The 17,427-nt window shown below is 36.1% G+C and overlaps 1 protein-coding gene across 6 annotated transcripts in view; it reads right to left on the reverse strand.

Moving 5' to 3' along the window:
* Positions 1 to 17,427, reverse strand: part of DOCK3 (dedicator of cytokinesis 3) — a 585,500-nt gene that overhangs the window by 352,696 nt on the left and 215,377 nt on the right. For 4 of the 6 annotated variants that reach the window (XM_044253490.1, XM_044253491.1, XM_044253489.1 and 1 more), the window contains exon 4: positions 1,565 to 1,620. The exons of 1 other annotated variant lie outside the window; for it this stretch is intronic. In XM_044253490.1, the coding sequence (XP_044109425.1) occupies positions 1,565 to 1,620 (56 nt within the window). Of the gene's footprint in view, positions 1 to 1,564; positions 1,621 to 2,549; positions 2,598 to 17,427 lie in introns of those variants that run through there. One more of the 6 variants, XM_044253493.1, reaches the window with a different exon arrangement.

Here is a 17,427-nt window from a genome sequence, read left to right on the forward strand (position 1 = left end):
TTCTATCTCCTTTTCTCATCTCACCTCCATGTAGTTTCTGCCACATTTCAATTTTCTTTAGTCCCATTATTAAACTAAGTGTTATTAAATTAGGGGTATTATTTTTGTGTTTCAAGGTGAGCCATTCACATTCATGAAGTTATTTTCTTAGTACTTTTAGAAATGCATGCCTTCATGATCCTTGTCTAGACAGTCCCTTTTCATTTTTACACAACTTCTATCCAATCTTGATGGTTTTGGCACTCCTTACCTATAAATTTGAGGTAATAGATTATATGTTGCAAAGGTTCACTAAAAGGATTTTCAAGTTTCCTGTCTCTACATTCTCATGTCTGGTATTTTATAAAAGAAGAAGAGGAACAATAACAAGTATTCTGGTCATGCATTCATATTAGAATCTTCTTAATTATAGTCTTATTATGCCTCAATAACAAATTTTATCTTAGAAGGCATACCAGTCATTTACTAATACCTCTCATCTCTAAATCCACCCTTCTAAGCACTGACGCTGAGGCTGGGATTTGCCAACTTTGCCTCACAAGCTTCTTTGTCTGGTGGGGGGCACTAGAAAGATACTGTGGAAAAGGAAATAAAAAGTGTTACTGTGGTTTCTATAAACCATTCCACCAGAGAAAGTTGGTTCCAGCCTCCAGTTGCTTTTGGCATTCCCAGAATCAACTTCACTGCCCTTCTTCATACATATCAGCAGCAGCCATGTGATTTCATCTCCTCAGAATTTGAGCTCTAGTGTCTCAAGATCCATCTTCTAAGTTCCTGAGTTCTGGTACCCACAACCCATTACCTTTTGTTCCCCCAGCCACTAGAGTATAGACTTCTTTCTGCAGTTATTATTTTGGGTTGTATTGACATTTCCTTTTTTTTCTTTCATTTCTTCAAACATGTGTGTTTGAAACTCCCTACATTAAATTCTAACTTATAAAGTGACTTATAAGTTTCTCTTTTCCTGACTCAAACCTAACTAAACTCTGATGCTTTCTCAACCTCTGTTCAAAAACATTATTTCTAGTACCAAAAGCTATCATATATAATTTCTTAAATTTTATATTTTAAAATGATTAATTTTAAAAATCAAAATTTTATAGTAGCATATATATTTATATTTATTATACACATAAATATATATATTTATTACTTTTAAAATTTGGACATGAAAGTAAAGAATTTCTAAAAATCACTCATAATATGAATGTACAAAAATAACAAATGTTAACATTTTGATATATTTACATCTTGTCTCTCTTCTATTAGAGATTGCACTTGTTACCCTATCAGAAACTATTCTCATAATGTAAATAATTGTAAAAGTCATGCTGCATGCATAGCTGTTTTTATAAAATTCACAACAAAACAGATTAAAGTTGTCAGTATTTAAGAAATAATGTGGCCTCAGAATTATATGATATATAATAAATCAACAAAGCAAATTTATTTTTGGCAGGAAAACATCCTAACAACATATTTTATACTACAAACTAAAAAGAAAAGGGCCTTCCTTTGCAACTTCTAAAAATTATAAATAAATTTAGTAAGGCCAGCTACTCACCCCCTATTACTGACAATTGCCTTTTTCAAATGAATGTAATTTGCAGGAAAGATCCCCTGTAAAAGAGAAAAGATTTCCCATTAGAAAATGAAATTCGTGATTACCATCTCAAATATATTAAAATAGCAGCCGGATTTCAGCATGGAAATACTCTATCAAAAATACAGTAGATAGGGGTGCGTGGGTGGCTCAGTCAGTTATGTGTCTGCCTTAAGCTTAGATCATGACCCCGGGTTCTGGGCTGGACCCCTGCATCGGGCTCCCTGCTCAGCAGAGAGCCTGCTTCTTCCTCACCCTCTGTCTGCAGCCCCCTTGCTTGTGCTTGGCTCTCTCTTGCTCTCAAATAGATAATAGCACTGTGTAGCAACCACTTTGCATATTAAGAATGCAAAGCTGCACAAAATATATACATTATATAGGAATTTAATTGTCATTTGCACTCAGAGTCTGTCTTCAGGGGAAAACTGTGATCTTACGCAACTACCAAAAAGACTTTTTAAGTTATAGATTGGAAATATTCCATCTAATCACTCTCAGGATATAGACTTATATACAGAACTTGGCATGTACCTATAAAACCAACAATATTAACCTAACCAGCTAATATCACCTACGTTATCCAGCTCTGAGCTGGAGAAACAATTCTCAGACTCTGGCTCACATTTATATTCACAAGAATGAATCAATTTAGAAGTTTTTATAAACATTTCTTCTTTTACTCTTTCATTATAGAGTTTCCATTTTCATATTTGCTATAATTTGATTTTAATTCCTAACAGATAAAAAGTGAATTGTTTTTAAAAACTATTAAGTTTTCTAATCAGTGCTTCATTCCTTTTCCTGATATATGAAACCCCCTTCAAATAAAACACAATGGTCTAAATTTTTTATGTTCTCTGGCCTCCACCACTGCCAATAATAAATCTATATGAGACTAGGCCATCAGCAGCTGGACTTTATAGTTTTCAATGTACAGATTTCTTACCTCCTTGGTTAAGTTTATTCCTAAGTTTCTGCTTGCTTTCACTGCTATTTTAAATAGACTGTTGCCTTCCTTTTTTCAGATATTTCACTGTTAGTGAACAGAAACACAGTTAAATTCTTTGTGTTAATTTTGTATCCCGTAACTTTACTGAATTTTTTTTTCTTTCTTTAAAGATTTTATTTATTCATTTGACAGAGAAAGAGAGATCACAAGTAGGCAGGCAGGGGGGAGGGAAGCAGGATCCCCACTGAGCAGAGAGCCTGATGCAGGGCTCAATCCCAAGACCCTGATATCACTACCCGAGCCAATGGCAGAGGCTCAACACACTGAGCCACCTAGATGCCCCTTTACTGAATTTTTCATTGGTTTTAACAGTTTTGGGGTGGAGTCTTTAGGATTTTCTACATATCATATGCAAGCACATACAATTTTATTTCTTCCTTTCTTATCTGAATACCTTTTGTTTCCTTTTCTTACCTGCTGTTCTGGCTAGGACTTCCAGTATTCTGTTTAATAGGAGTAGTGAGAGTGAGCACCCTTGTCTTGTTGCTCCTCTTAGAGAAAAAGACTTCAACCTTATACCATTGCATATGATATTAGCTCTGGACTTGTCATACCATGGCCTTTCTTATGCTGAGGTATGTTACTTCTAAACCCAAATTGCTAAGTTTTATCCATTAAAGGATGCTGCATTATGTCAAATGCTTTTTCTGCATCTACTGAAATGATTATACAATTTTTATCTTTCATTCTATCAGTAAGATGTATCAAATTTATTAGTTTGATAATGTTAAATCATTCTTTCGCCCCTTGATATGATCCTTTAAAAGTGCCGTTAAATTCAGGTTGCTAATATTTTGTTGAGAAGTTTTGCATCTGTATTCTTCAGGGATATTGTCTTTGGTTCTCTTTTCCTTTAGTGTCCTTATCTGGCTTGGGTATCAGGGTATTACTGGCCTCATAAAAAAAGTATGGAGACTATGGACTCTGAAAAACAATCTGAGGGGTTTGAAGTGGCGGTGGGGTGGGAGGTTGGGGTACCAGGTGGTGGGTATTATAGAGGGCACGGCTTGCATGGAGCACTGGGTGTGGTGAAAAAATAATGAATACTGTTTTTCTGAAAATAAATAAATTGGAAAAAAAAAAAGTATGGAAGTGTTCCCTCCTCTTCAGTTTTCTAGAAGAGTTTGAGAACTGGTACTGACTCTTGGTTTTTTTTAAAGATTTTATTTATTTATTTGACAGAGAGAAAGATCACAAGTAGGCAGAGAGACAGGGGAAAGCAGTCTCCCTGCCGAGCAGAGAGCCCAATGCGGAACTCGATCCCAGGACCCTGAGATCATGACCTGAGCCAAAGGCAGAGGATCAACCCACTGAACCACCCAGGTGCCCTGGTATTGACTTTTTAAAGTTTAGTAGAATTCACCAGTAAACTCATCAGGACCTGGACTTCTCTTTGTTAGAAGATTTTGGTTGCTCATGCAATCTCCTTACTCACTACTTAGATGATTAACAGTTTTTTTTATTTCTTCCTGATTTATCCTTGGTAGGTTATATGTTTCTAGGAACTCACCCATTTCCTCCAGGTTATCCAATTTGTTGATATTAATTTGTCATAGCATTCTCTTATAATCCTTTCTATTTCTATGGTATCGTTTTAAATGTTTCCTATTTCATATCTCATTTCATTTGAGTCTTTCCTTTTTTCCCTTAGTCTATTTCAGGATTTGTCCATTCTGTTTATCTTTAGGGGGAAAAAAGCCTGTTCTTAGTTTTGTTAATCTTTTCATAGTTTTCTGATCTCTATTTCACTTTTTCCACTCTGATCTTTGATATTTCCTTCCTTCTGCTAAATTTGAGCATAGTTTTTTTCTTCTTTTTCTAGTTTCTTGAGATGTAAAGTTGGGTTGTTTATTTTACATCTTTCTTTTTTCATATTGTAGGCATGTATTACTATAAAATTCCCTCTTAAAACTGCTTTTTTAAAAAGATTTTATTTATTTATTTGACAGACAGAGATCACAAGTAGGCGGAGAGGCAAGCAGAGAGAGAGGAGGAAGCAGGGTCCCTGCTGAGCAGAGAGTCCAACGCGGGGCTCGATCCCAGGACCCTGAGATCATGACCCGAGCCGAAGGCAGAGGCTTTAACCCACTGAGCCACCCAGGCGCCCCTTAAAACTGCTTTTGCAGCCTCCCATAGTATACTGTTTCCATTTTAATTTGTGTCAAGGTATCTTTTTATTTCCTTTGTGGGTTTTTTTTGACCACTGGTTGTTCAGAACTGTATTGTTTAATTTGAACATATTTGTGAATTTTCATGTTTTCTTCCCATTATTGATTTCTACTTTCATACCTTGTAGTCTAAAAAAAGATATGTAGTATAATTTCAATCTTCTTAAATTTGCTAAGCCTTGCTATGTGACCTGTCATAGGATTTATTCTGAAGAATGTTCCATTTTCAGTTGAGAATAATGTATATCCTGCTGTTGGTGGATTAAATGTTCTACCTACTTCTGTGAGGTTCGTTTGATCTAAAGTAGAGTTCAAGTCCAATGTCTGTTGATTTTCTGTCCAGATAATCTTACTGAAGTCTCCCACTATTATAATCTAATTCTCCCTTTAAATCTGTGTTTAATACCTTTATTATATATTAATATATTAGTTTCTGATGCACCTTTATGAATGATATATCTTCTGGTTGAGTTGATCCTTTTATCATTATATAAATGATTTCTTGATCTCTAGTTATACTTTTTGACTTAATATCTACTTTACTCAGTGTCAGTATAGCTACTTATGGTCTCTTTTGGTTTCCACTTGCATGAAATATCTTTTTCTATCCCTTTACTTTCAAGCTATATGTATCCTTAAAGCCGGAGTAAGTCTCTTATAGGTGGCATGCAATAAGCTGGGCCTTATTTTTTAATCAATCCAGCCACATTAAGTCTGTCAGTTAGAGAATTCAATCTATTTACATTTAAAGTAATTATCGATAGGTAAAGACTTACTAATGCTATATTATTATTTCCAATTCTTTTTTTGGGGGGGGGGTGCAAAATGGTGGTTTATTAAAGCACGGGGACAGGACCCGTGGGCAGGAAGAGCTGCTGCCCTGGGTTGGGAGGGATGGCAGGTTATGCCTTGCTTCTTTCATATTTTGCTGCCTTCCTTTGTGAACTGATGATTTTCCACAGTGGTATGTTTTGATTCCCTTATCTGTCATCTTCCAGGATTCTGCTGTAGGTTTTGCTTTGTGGTTAACATGGTTTTATGTAACACATCTTATAAGTCTACTTTATACTCATAACAACTTAACTTTGATCATCTATAAAAACTCTACCCTTTTACTCTCCCCTACTTTGATTTTGATGTCACAATTTACCTGTGTTTGTATTTTGTATTTTAAAATTACTGTAGCTATGTTTTAATACTCTCATCTTTTTTTTTATTAAAGATTTTTATTTATTTATTTGATAGACAGAAAGAGATCACAAGTAGGCAGAGAGGCAGGCAGAGAGAGAGGGGGACAGGCTCCCCGCTGAGCAGAGAGCCCGATGTGGGGCTCGATCTCAGGACCCTGAGATCATGACCTGAGCCGAAGGCAGAGGCTTAAACCACTGAGCCACCCAGGCGCCCCAATACTCTCATCTTTTAATACTAGAGTTAATATACCATCATATCATAGTATTAGAGTATTCTAAATCTGACTACATAATAACCTTTACCAGTGTGTTTTATATTTTCATGCTTTCATGTTCTTAATTAGTGTTCTTTCATTCAGCTTGAAGAACTCCTTTTAGCATTTTGTAAGGCAGGTCTAGTGGTAAATTCCCTCAGCTTTTGTTTAGTTGGGAAAATTTGTATCTCTCCTTCATTTCTGAACAATAGCTCTGCTAGGGAAAGTATTCTTGGTTGGTGGGGCTTTTTTTTTTTTTAATTTCAACACTTGGACTATATTACCCTACTCTTTCATAGCCTGTATTATTTTTGCTGAGAAATCCACTGGTAGTCTAATGGGGGGGGGGTAGTAACCTCATAAGTTACCACCTTTGTTTCTTTTGCTGCTTTTAAAATCTTTCCTTGTCTGTGACTTTGACAATTTTATTATAATGTGTCTTGGAGGGGATTTCTTCTTGTTCAGTTTGTCTGGTGACCTATGAAGACTATGAACTTAGATGTCCAAATTTATCCCTAGATTTGAAAAGTTCTTAGTCATTATTTCTTTAAACAGGTTTCCTGACCCCTTTCCCACCATCTTCTCTTTTTAGAATTCCAGTGATTCACAAATTGGTCCCACTGATACGTACCACCAATCATGAAGTCTTTCTTTTTTTTTTTTTTCCAAATTAGAGCCTTTTAATTCCAATAATCCTAGCAGAATTCATGGTGGTTTTTTTTTTTTTTTTTTGGATGAGAATGTCTTTGTTTGTTTGTTTTTTAATTTATTTTTTATTTATTTTCAGCATAACAGTATTCACTGTTTTTGTACCACACCCAGTGCTCCATGCAATCCATGCCCTCTCTAATACCCACCACCTGGTTCCCCCAACCTCCCACCCCCCCACCACTTAAAACCCCTCAGATTGTTTTTCAGAGACTATGGACTCTGAAAAACAATCATGAAGTCTTTCTTTACAATTCCTCATTTTTTTCTTCTTTCCCAGTCAGGTTTCCTCTGACTGTATAATTTCAAAGTTCCTATCTTTAATTTCACTGATTCTTTCTTCTGCTTGATCAAACCTACTGCTGATGTGCTCTGCTACATTTTTTTCCCATTTCATTCACTGAATTCTTCAACTCCAATTTGTTTGGTTCTTTTTCATTATTTATCTCTTTGATAAAATTGATAAATTTTTATATTGTTAATGTACTGTTTTCCTGATTTCACTAAACTGTCTTTCAGTGTTTCCTTTAGCTCATTAAACTTCCTTAAAAGAGATTTTTTGAGGGGCACTGGGGTGGTTCAGTCATTAAGCGCCTACCTTCGGCTCAGGTCATAATCCCAGGATCCTGGGATCAAGCCCCACATCAGGTTCTCTGCTCAGCGGGAAGCCTGCTTCTCCCTCTCCCCCTGCTTGTGTTCCCTCTCTTGCTATATCTCTCTTTGTCAAATAAACAAACAAAATCTTAAAAAACAAAACCAGCTTTTTTTAAATTCTTTATCAGATAAATTGTAAATCTCCATGTCTTTGGATTCAGTTACTAGAAGATTATGTGGTCCTTCAGTGGAATATGTTTTCTTGGTTTTTTCTTTTCTTTTTTAAAATTTAAATTCAATTAGCTTCCTTGGTTTTTCATGTGTCTTGGAGTTCTGTGTTATGGTCTTCAAATTTGAAGTAGTAGTCACCCGTCCAGACTTTACTAATTGCCAGCAGGGTAGAAATACCTTTCATGTTCCTCTTAAGAGATTCTGTAATTTCTCAAACCTCCCATGAACCTGATCCATATTTCTTGCTCACTTTTGTGGCAGAATTCTTCAACATGAATGCTTTCTATCGATTCTACAATGCACCAGGCTGAGTGCTGACAGGGTCTCTTGTGTCATCCCAAAGGTCGCACTATAACTCAAGTTTGTGGTCTCTGTACTACAGATTCTGCCTGCTTTCCATATGTATTCAATAACAGTCTTCCAAAGCTTGCTCTTGCCACCATCTTAAAGAGCATGTACAGTGAGCCAGCCACAGCATAAGGGACATAGGGGATGCCAGGTAGTATGAGACACAAAGCACTGGGATGCTCATGGGGCAGTGGGGAATCCAAAGGTGGGACTTTCCAAGCAGTAAATGGTGGGCTTTTGATGGAGTCTGATGTACAGGAGGTTCTGTGTCTCTTTAATGCCACCCAAAAATCCTATGCACCTCTTTCTACCTCTCAGTCATGGAACTCCCAATTTAGTACTCTGGAGAGGGCAAGACAGAAATGAGCCTCTCTGGAAGCATCTGCAGAACTGGAGAAGCTGGATCCTCACTCACATGCATTCTTGTCTTCACAGGAGAAATCATGGGCCTAAAAGGATTTCCTCTGGCCTTTATCTGTGCTGTCTTGTGGTAAAGTTGATATAGGTAAAGTGAAATTTTTCCTATTAACCGCTCCAATGTACCCAAACTCTTACTTTCTGCTCCAAGAAAGTGCTGGGTCTTTACCTATAGAAACCTAGACATCTACAAAGTTTCTCTAATCCAAGGGAGATTGTCTTCAGAAGCTCCAAGATGACAAAAGGGTCACTTCAGGATACACATCTGGGACTGGGATCTATCTGCCTATTACCCAATGCACAGGTAGGTAAGACTTCTGGGTCCCTTGCTGTATGATGAAGGATGCTACAGGTCCCCAAAACACTTTTGTTTGTGGATGGAAACAGAATATTTGTTTCTGAGAGTGAAAACAAAAACTAGGGACATCTTATAGCACCACGAAGCTGACATCAAGTATACCGTAATACATTTTATATATTGGCCCATAATAAAAGATAACTTATGTCAACAGGGAATCCTAATATAGGAAAATATGGACTTAGAATAAAACACACAACCTCATGCAACCAAAACTAAGCAATGACAACCTATTATCTATAAAGGAAGAATAGTAAAAAGCTAAAAAGGCATAAAATTAGCATATGCTTCCAGGAAGATGGATGAGACATATTTTTCACTAATCCCCCTGCTAAATACAACTAAATACAACAAAAAACTGTGGACATATATGTAACATATACATAAATATATACATATTTTACACATATAACATCAATATAAAGCACAGATATACATTGTATATTAAAAACTCTAGAAAGAAATATATTTTTAAAAAATAGGAAGATTCTGAAAGGTACAGAGAAAAAGACAGACCAGCTTGGGACCTTGAGATGCTAGAAAGAACACAGTGGTGCATTCCCTAGATTTTCTTTTACCTTATACATCTGTTATTTGAAGCTGAAAAGGCTAGAAACTGAGAAATACCAACAGGCACAGACCAAAAAAGACTGTTCCTTCTAGCTTAAGAACCAGGAAAAGTCAGCCTGTCAACAAAGAAAACACCTTAGTAATAACCACTATATTGATTCCAAACATCACCAAAAATGAAAGAAAAAAAAGCTGTGGCCCAACTCTCACCCACACAAGCAAGGTTAACTGGAGAAATTGGACTTTCACCTTCATTGGACCATAATTAACACATTCAAGTCTTGAACTGGTATAGTACTAGACTGAAAAGGCCAAGTTGGGAGTCAAGAATTTCTACCCAAGTGGGCAATAACAAGTCACAACCACTTAGTGGCAGTGGAGACTACCTGAACTTCTACCCCTAACCAGCATTAATGAGACTCCTCCATCATCCCCTGTGGTGTCTGAAGATGCCTAAGAGAGAGATGGTGGGGACTTTCACCATTGCTCAGCAATAACAAGGTCAACATTCTCCTCCGGTGTTATCAGAGGCTACATGGGGAATAGCAGAAGGCTCTACATGCTTTCCCATCAGTAAATAATCAGTGGAAGACTACTAGGAAGCCAGAATTCCCACACCTATTCAACAGCAACAAGGAGCCTGCGCCATTCAGTGTCAACAGAGGCTGAGTGGGAAACATGGACCTCAACCCCCTCCTTAGCAGTAATAAGGCAAATCCTGTCCTTCCCCTACAGCAGCACTGTTACAAAAGCCAGAAAAAGCAAAAGTTTTAAATAAAAGCAGTATCTCATAACATAATTCCTAAAGGTCTAGGTCCTGTCATACCAAGAACCAGGAAGATCTTAAATTGAATGGGGGAAAAAAAAACAATACATGACAACACCAAGAAAACAAAGATGTTAGAATTATCTCACAAATATTTAAAGAAGCCATCATAAAAATGTTTCAGTAAGCAATTATAAATATGAGTGAAACATGAAAAAGAAAAGAGAATCTCAGCAAAGAAACAAAATGTCTCAACAAAGAAACAGAAGATGTTGGATTGGCTCAACAGTAGAATGGAGGGGACAGAGCAAAGAAGCAGTGAGCCATAAGTCAGAAAAATTTAAAATGATACACACTGACTGTGATATTGGGATACAATAATATATATTTCTTCCCCAAAATGTCTCAACAAAGAAACAGAAGATGTTGGATTGGCTCAACAGTAGAATGGAGGGGACAGAGCAAAGAAGCAGTGAGCCATAAGTCAGAAAAATTTAAAATGATACTGACTGTGATATTGGGATACAATAATATATATTTCTTCATCCCAAATCCCTGACACAAGAGCTTCTAAAACTCTTGGAATTTCTGGATAAGAAAAATAGGAGAAGCATCAACTTTGTTATTCATAATAAACCACTTTCAACTCTACTGGGGTTTATGCTAATGAAGTGACCCTTGGTGGGCCCCCAGAGAGCTTCAGAACGGGAGATGTCAGGGGAACCATGTGATTACAGGGCTGGAACTTTCAGCTCCACTCTCCAACCCCAGGAAGGGGAGAAAGGCTGGAAAATGAGTTAATCATCAAAGGCCACTGATTTAATAAATCGTACCGTCACAATGTAACTCCCATAAAAACAACAATGGGGTTTGGACAGCTTCCAAGGTAATGAACACACGAAGTTGCTGTGAGGTTGAAATACCAAAACGGGGCACAGAAGCTCCATGTCCTGGTTCATATACCTTGCCCTAAGCATCTTTTCTATTTGGCTGTTCCTAAGTTGGATCCTTATGATATACTGAAAATAGTAATTAAGTTGTTTACCTGAGTTCTGTGAGCTGTTCTAGTAAACTATCAAACATGAGAAGGGGACAAGGGAACCCTCAATTTATAACTGAAGTCCAGGACTTGAGATTGGCATCTGAAGTGAAGGCGGTCTTGTGGGACTGAGCTCTTAACATATGAGATCAGTTAGCATCAGAACTGCATTGAATTGTTGGACACCCAAATGGGAATCCAGACACTTGTAGAATTGGTTGTTGGTGTAGAAAACCCCACACTTTTTATGTCAGAAGTGTCGAGAGACTAAACAATAAAGAGGAAATAGATAGAAAATAAATATTCACGGACCTATAAGACTATGGCAACAACAACAACAAAAATATCTAACATTCTTGTCATCAAGTCCTGGGATGAGAGAAGAAAAAAGGCAAAGCTTAGAATGCACATGAATAGAATTCTAGTGAGAATACAGAGCAACAGGAACTCTCATACATTGCTGCTGAGAAAGCAAAATGATACAGCCACACTGGAAGAGAGTCTGGCAGTTTCTTATAAAACTAACATACTCGGGGTGCCTGGGTGGCTCAGTCATTAAGCATCTGCCTTTGGCTCAGGTCCTGATCCCAGGGTCCTAGGATCAAGCCCTGAATCGGGCTCCCTACTTGGCAGGAAGTCTGCTTCTCCCTCTCCCACTTCCCCTGCTTGTGTTCCCTTTCTCAATGTGTCTCTGCTATCAAATGAGTAAAAAAATAAAATCTAAAAAACAAAACAAAACAAAAAAACTAACGTATTCTTACCATACAACCTAGCAATTGCACTCCTTGGTAATTACCAAGTGAGCTGAAAACTTATGTCCACACAAAAGCCCACAAAAATGTTTTTACAGTTGTTTTATCTATAAATGCCAAAACTTGGAAGCAACCAAGATGTCCTCTTCAGTAGATGAATGAATAAACAATCTATAGTCCATCCAGACAGTGGAATTGGGGGTGGGGGGAGGTGGAGGAGGAGGAGGAGGAAGAAGAAGGAGAAGAAGAAGGAATAAGAAGAAGAAGGAGAAGGAGAAGAAGAAGAAAAGAAATGAGCTATCAAGCCACAAAAAGACATGGAAGGATTTTAACTGCATGTTGCTGAGTGAAAGAAGCCAATCTGAAAAAGCTATAGTCTATATGATCCCAACTAAACAGCATTCTTTAAGAGGCAGTAAAAAAATCAGTGTTGCCAAGAGTCCTGAAGAATGAGGAAAGGAATAAATAGGTGGAGAATAGTGTATTTCTAGGGCAACAAAACTATTCTTAAGACACTTCAATGATAGATATGCATTTGCAAAACCATATGCATTATGCATTTGTCAAAACAATAAAACTATACAACACAAAGAATGTACCCTAATGTAAACTATAAATAATAGTAATAGTAATAAATATTGGTTCATCAAATATAACAAACATACCACACTAATGTAGAATGTGAATAGGAAGAGAAACTGGGAGAGAGTATCCTTATACTTTCTGTACAATTTTTCTGTACACCTAAAAGTGTTCTAAAAAATAAACTCTAACAAAATTTAAAATTAAAAAAGTGGTGGGTATTAAGGAAGGCACATATTGCATGGAGCACTGGGTGTGGAGCATAAACAATGACTCTTGAAACACTGAAAAAATAAAAACTAAGATGTTAAAATTAAATTGAATTTTAAAATGACAGAAAACTTCCCAAATTTGGCAAAGTTAAAGTCTACATATTGAGGAAGTTGAGCAAACCCCAAACAGGATAAGCCAAAAGAAACACATATCAAGACACAACATAGTTACATCTCTAAATATCACATGCAAAAAAAAAAAATCTTAAAATCAGTAAGAAAAAACAATACCTTATCTCTAGTGGAAAAAATATTCAAATGACAGTGAATTTTTCACTAAAATCAGAGAAAACTAGGATCACTACTCACATGGCCAAAAGTGGAAACAACTCAAGTCTCCATCAACTGATAAGTGGACAAATATACTGTGATATATTCATACAATGGGATGTTAGTCAGCCATAAAAGCAATTATGTACTGATATATGCCACATCAATAATGAATCTTGACAACATTATACTGAGTGAAAGAAGAAAGTCACAAAAGGTCACATATTACATGATTTCACTTATAAGAAATATCCAGAATAGGCAAATCTATATAGATAGTAGTTATCAAGGGCTGGGGGATGAAGGAATAATAAGGTTTCATGTTTGGGGTGATGAAAAGGTTTTGGAATTAGACAGTGGTAATGATCGTAAAACACTATGAATGGACTAAATGTCAACACAGAGGGGTGCCTGGGTGGCTCAGCCGGCTAAATGTCTGACTTTTGATTTTGGCTCAGGTTATGATCTTAGTGTCAGGCTCCATGCTTACTGGGGAGTCTGCTTGAGATTCTCTCTCTCTCTCTCTTTCACTCTCTTACTCCCTTCTGTGTTCACACATACTCTCAAATAAATAATCTTTAAAAAACTTCATTACAAAAATAACAACATAGGCAAACAGGAAGTAAAAGCATGAAAAAACACATTATGCTAAAATTAAAGAAAAGCAAGAGTTAATATTAGATAGACACCAGAACAAACAAAATTATCAATACAAAAAGGGACATTATATAGTGATACAAAGTAACCACCAAGAAAACATAGCAATCATAAATGTAGATGCACTAAACAACAAAATATGTTGAAGCAAAAGTCACATAAATAAAAATAGACAAATTCACAATTATAGTTAGAAACTTACAGAACAACTAAACAGTAAAAGAGCAATGATAAAGAACTCAACAACACCATCGACCAGCAGGATCTAGTGACATTCACAGAACACTCCACTGATCAAAAGCAGATACACATTCTTTTCAAGTGCCCACAGGACATATGCCAAGATAAATCATATCCTGGGCAAAAACACAAATGTCAACAAATTTAAAACAATCAAAATCATAAACAGAACGTTTTTTAACCCCAGTAAACTCAAACTGGAAATCAATCACACAAAACACAGAAGAAAAATCTGCAAATGGTTGGATATAAAACAACATATTTCTAAATAATCCATGAATCAAAAAGGACTTTTCAGAGTAAATAAAAAACTGAACTGAATTAAAATGACAATACAATATATCAAAATTTGGAGAAACAGGTAAAGAAATGCTTAAAGGGAAAGTACTGGCATTAAATGCATATATTGTGTTTTGTTTCAAGTTTTTATTTAAATTCTAATTAGTTAGCATATAGTGTAATGTTGGTTTCAGGAGAAGAATTTAGTGATTCCTCACTTACATATAACATCCAGTGCTCATCACTGCTCCTTAATATCCATCAACCAATTAGCCCATCCCCTGCCTACGTCCCCTCATCAACCCTGTTTGTTCTCTATAGTTACAAGTCTCTTATGGTTTGCCTCCCTCTCTTTTTTTTTTCTTTCCCCTATCTCTTTTGTCTCTTAAATTCCATATATGAGTCAGAATGGCTAAAGTTAACAACACAGGAAACAACATATGTTGGCAAGGATATGGAGAAAGGAGAATCCTCTTACACTGTTGTTGGAAATGCAACCGGTGCTTCCACTCTGCAGAACAGTATGGAGGTTGCTCAAAAACTTAAAAATAGAACTATCCTATCTATGATCTAGTAGTTGCACTAACTAGGTAATTAACCAAAGGATACAAAAATACTGATTCAAAGGGATACATGGACCCTAACGTTTATGCAGCATTATCAACAATAGCCAAATTACAGAAAGAACCCAAATGTTCATCAACAAGGAATAGACAAAGAAGATGTGAGGGCACCTGGGTAGCTCAATTGGTTAAGCTTAAGCATCCAACTCTTGGTTTCAGTTCAGGTCATAATCTCAGGGTGGTGAGATCAAGCCTTGCTCTCAGCTCCACGCTCAGTATGGAGTCTGCTTGTCCCTTCCTTTCTGCTCTGTCCCTTCCCCCCACAACTCACACGCATGCATGCACTCTAAAAAAATTCTCAACAACAACAAAAAAGAAGATGTGAAAAGCTAATTGGGGAAAATTAGAAGAGGAGACAAACCATGAGAGACTGTGGACTCTGAGAAACAAACTGAGGGTTTTGGAAGGGAGGGGAGTAGGGGGATGGGCGAGCCTGGTGGTGGGTATTAAGGAGGGCACGTATTGCATGGAGCACTGAATGTGTTGCATAAACAGTGAATCTTGGATCACTGAAAAAATAAAATAAAAATTAAAAAACAAATAAATAAAATTGGTTTCCTATAAAAAATGAAATATAAATAAATAAAAAGAAAAATTATTCCAATTTTATATTAAAAAAAGATGTGGTGTATGTATATGTATATATATATAATGGCATATTACTCAGCCATAAAAAAGAATGAAATCTTGCCATTTGCAACAACATGGATGGAGCTAGAATATATAATGCTAGCAAAAATAAGCCAATCAGAGAAAGACATGCATATGTTATTAAAAAGGAAAATTGCATGGTCCACTTGGCTCAGTCAGTAGAGCATGCAACTCTTGATCTTAGAGTTGAGAGTTCAAGATCCATGTGGAGCATGGAGCCTATTTAAAAAATAAATAAATCTTTAAAACTTTAAAAATAAAATAAGGAAAATTGCAAATCAATAATCCAAGCCCTCTCTTCAAAAAATTAGAATAGAAAAGCAAAGTAAGACCAAAGCAAGCAGAAAGAACAAAAAGGAGAAATCAACAAAATTTAAAAAGGAAAAACAATAAAGAAAATATAAAGCTGGTCTTTGGGAAGATCAACGAACTGACTTGGGGTGCCTGGGTGGCTCAGTCACTTAAGCATCTGCCTTCAGCTCAGATCATGATCCCAGGGTTCTGTGCTCAAGCCCCAAGTCAGGCTCCCTGCTCAGCAGGGAGTCTGCTTCTCGCTCTCCCTCTGCCACCCCCCCACTTGTGTTCTCTCTCTGTCAAACGAATAAATAAAATCTTTTTTTTTTTTAATAGAACTAATTTCTACCAAGACTAACAAAGTAAAAAACAGATAATACACAAGTTTTCAATATCAGGAATGAAACAGGATATTACACATTCATTAAAAGGATATTAAAGGAATATTTCAAAAACATTATGCAAATAAATAGATGACATGCATGAAACGGACCAGTTCCTTTTAAAATACAAACTACCATAACTCAACCAATACAAAATGTATACAATTGATTCTTGAACAATACAGGGTTAGGGGCACGAATACCCCAGTGTCACCAACACCCACACAGTCAAAAACCCATGTATACCCATGTATACCAAAAAACCATGTATACCTCAAACAATTAACTACAAATAGTCTAGTTAACTAGAAACCTTACTGATAACATAAACAGTCAATTAACACATATATTAAATGCTATATGTATTATATAGTCTATTCTTGCAATAAAGTAAGCTAGAGAAAAAATACTTTAAAATCATAAGGCAGAGAAAATAAGTTTACACTACTGTATTGTATTTATCACAAATCCACACAGAAATGGACCCATGCAATTCAAACCTATGTTATTCAAGGATTAACTATAATTTGAATAGCTTGAATAGCCCCATGACCATTAAGGAAACTGAATTCATATTTTAAAACTCCAAAGAAAAAAAATCTTCAGACCCAGATGTCTTCACTGCTTCATTCTACCAAAATGATTGAACACTACTACTAAAAAATCACTACCATAAAATAAGAAGAAAAAAATCTCTTAATTTTTTCTGACATCACTATTACTCTGATAACCAAAATCAAAGATAGTATAAATAAACAAAACTATAGACCAATATCCCTCATGAATATAGATATAAAAATCCTTAGCAAAATGTTATCAAGTAGAATTCAGCAATAAGAAGACTTACGCACCATTTTAGGGATGAAAAACATTTTCAAATTCAAAAATCAATCAATGTAAACTACCATATTAAAGCTAATGAAGAAAATTCACATACTGTATTATGCATAAGACAAACTTCAACACCAATTCATGACTGAAATGGGACTCAGAATAAAAGCAACAAAATCATAGAGGAGTAACATAAGCAAGATGGAATAGTAGGAGTTTTGTACCATTTTCCCCACCAAAGAAAACAGATTTTAACAATCAATCACAGAAAAGAATGACCTCGTGGAAGTTCAGAAGTCCAGGGGAAAAGTTCAAGCACAGTGTTGGGGAAATAAAAA

This window comes from Neovison vison, chromosome 6, assembly GCF_020171115.1.
Source record: "Neovison vison isolate M4711 chromosome 6, ASM_NN_V1, whole genome shotgun sequence".
In the NCBI taxonomy this organism is placed as follows: domain Eukaryota; kingdom Metazoa; phylum Chordata; class Mammalia; order Carnivora; family Mustelidae; genus Neogale; species Neogale vison.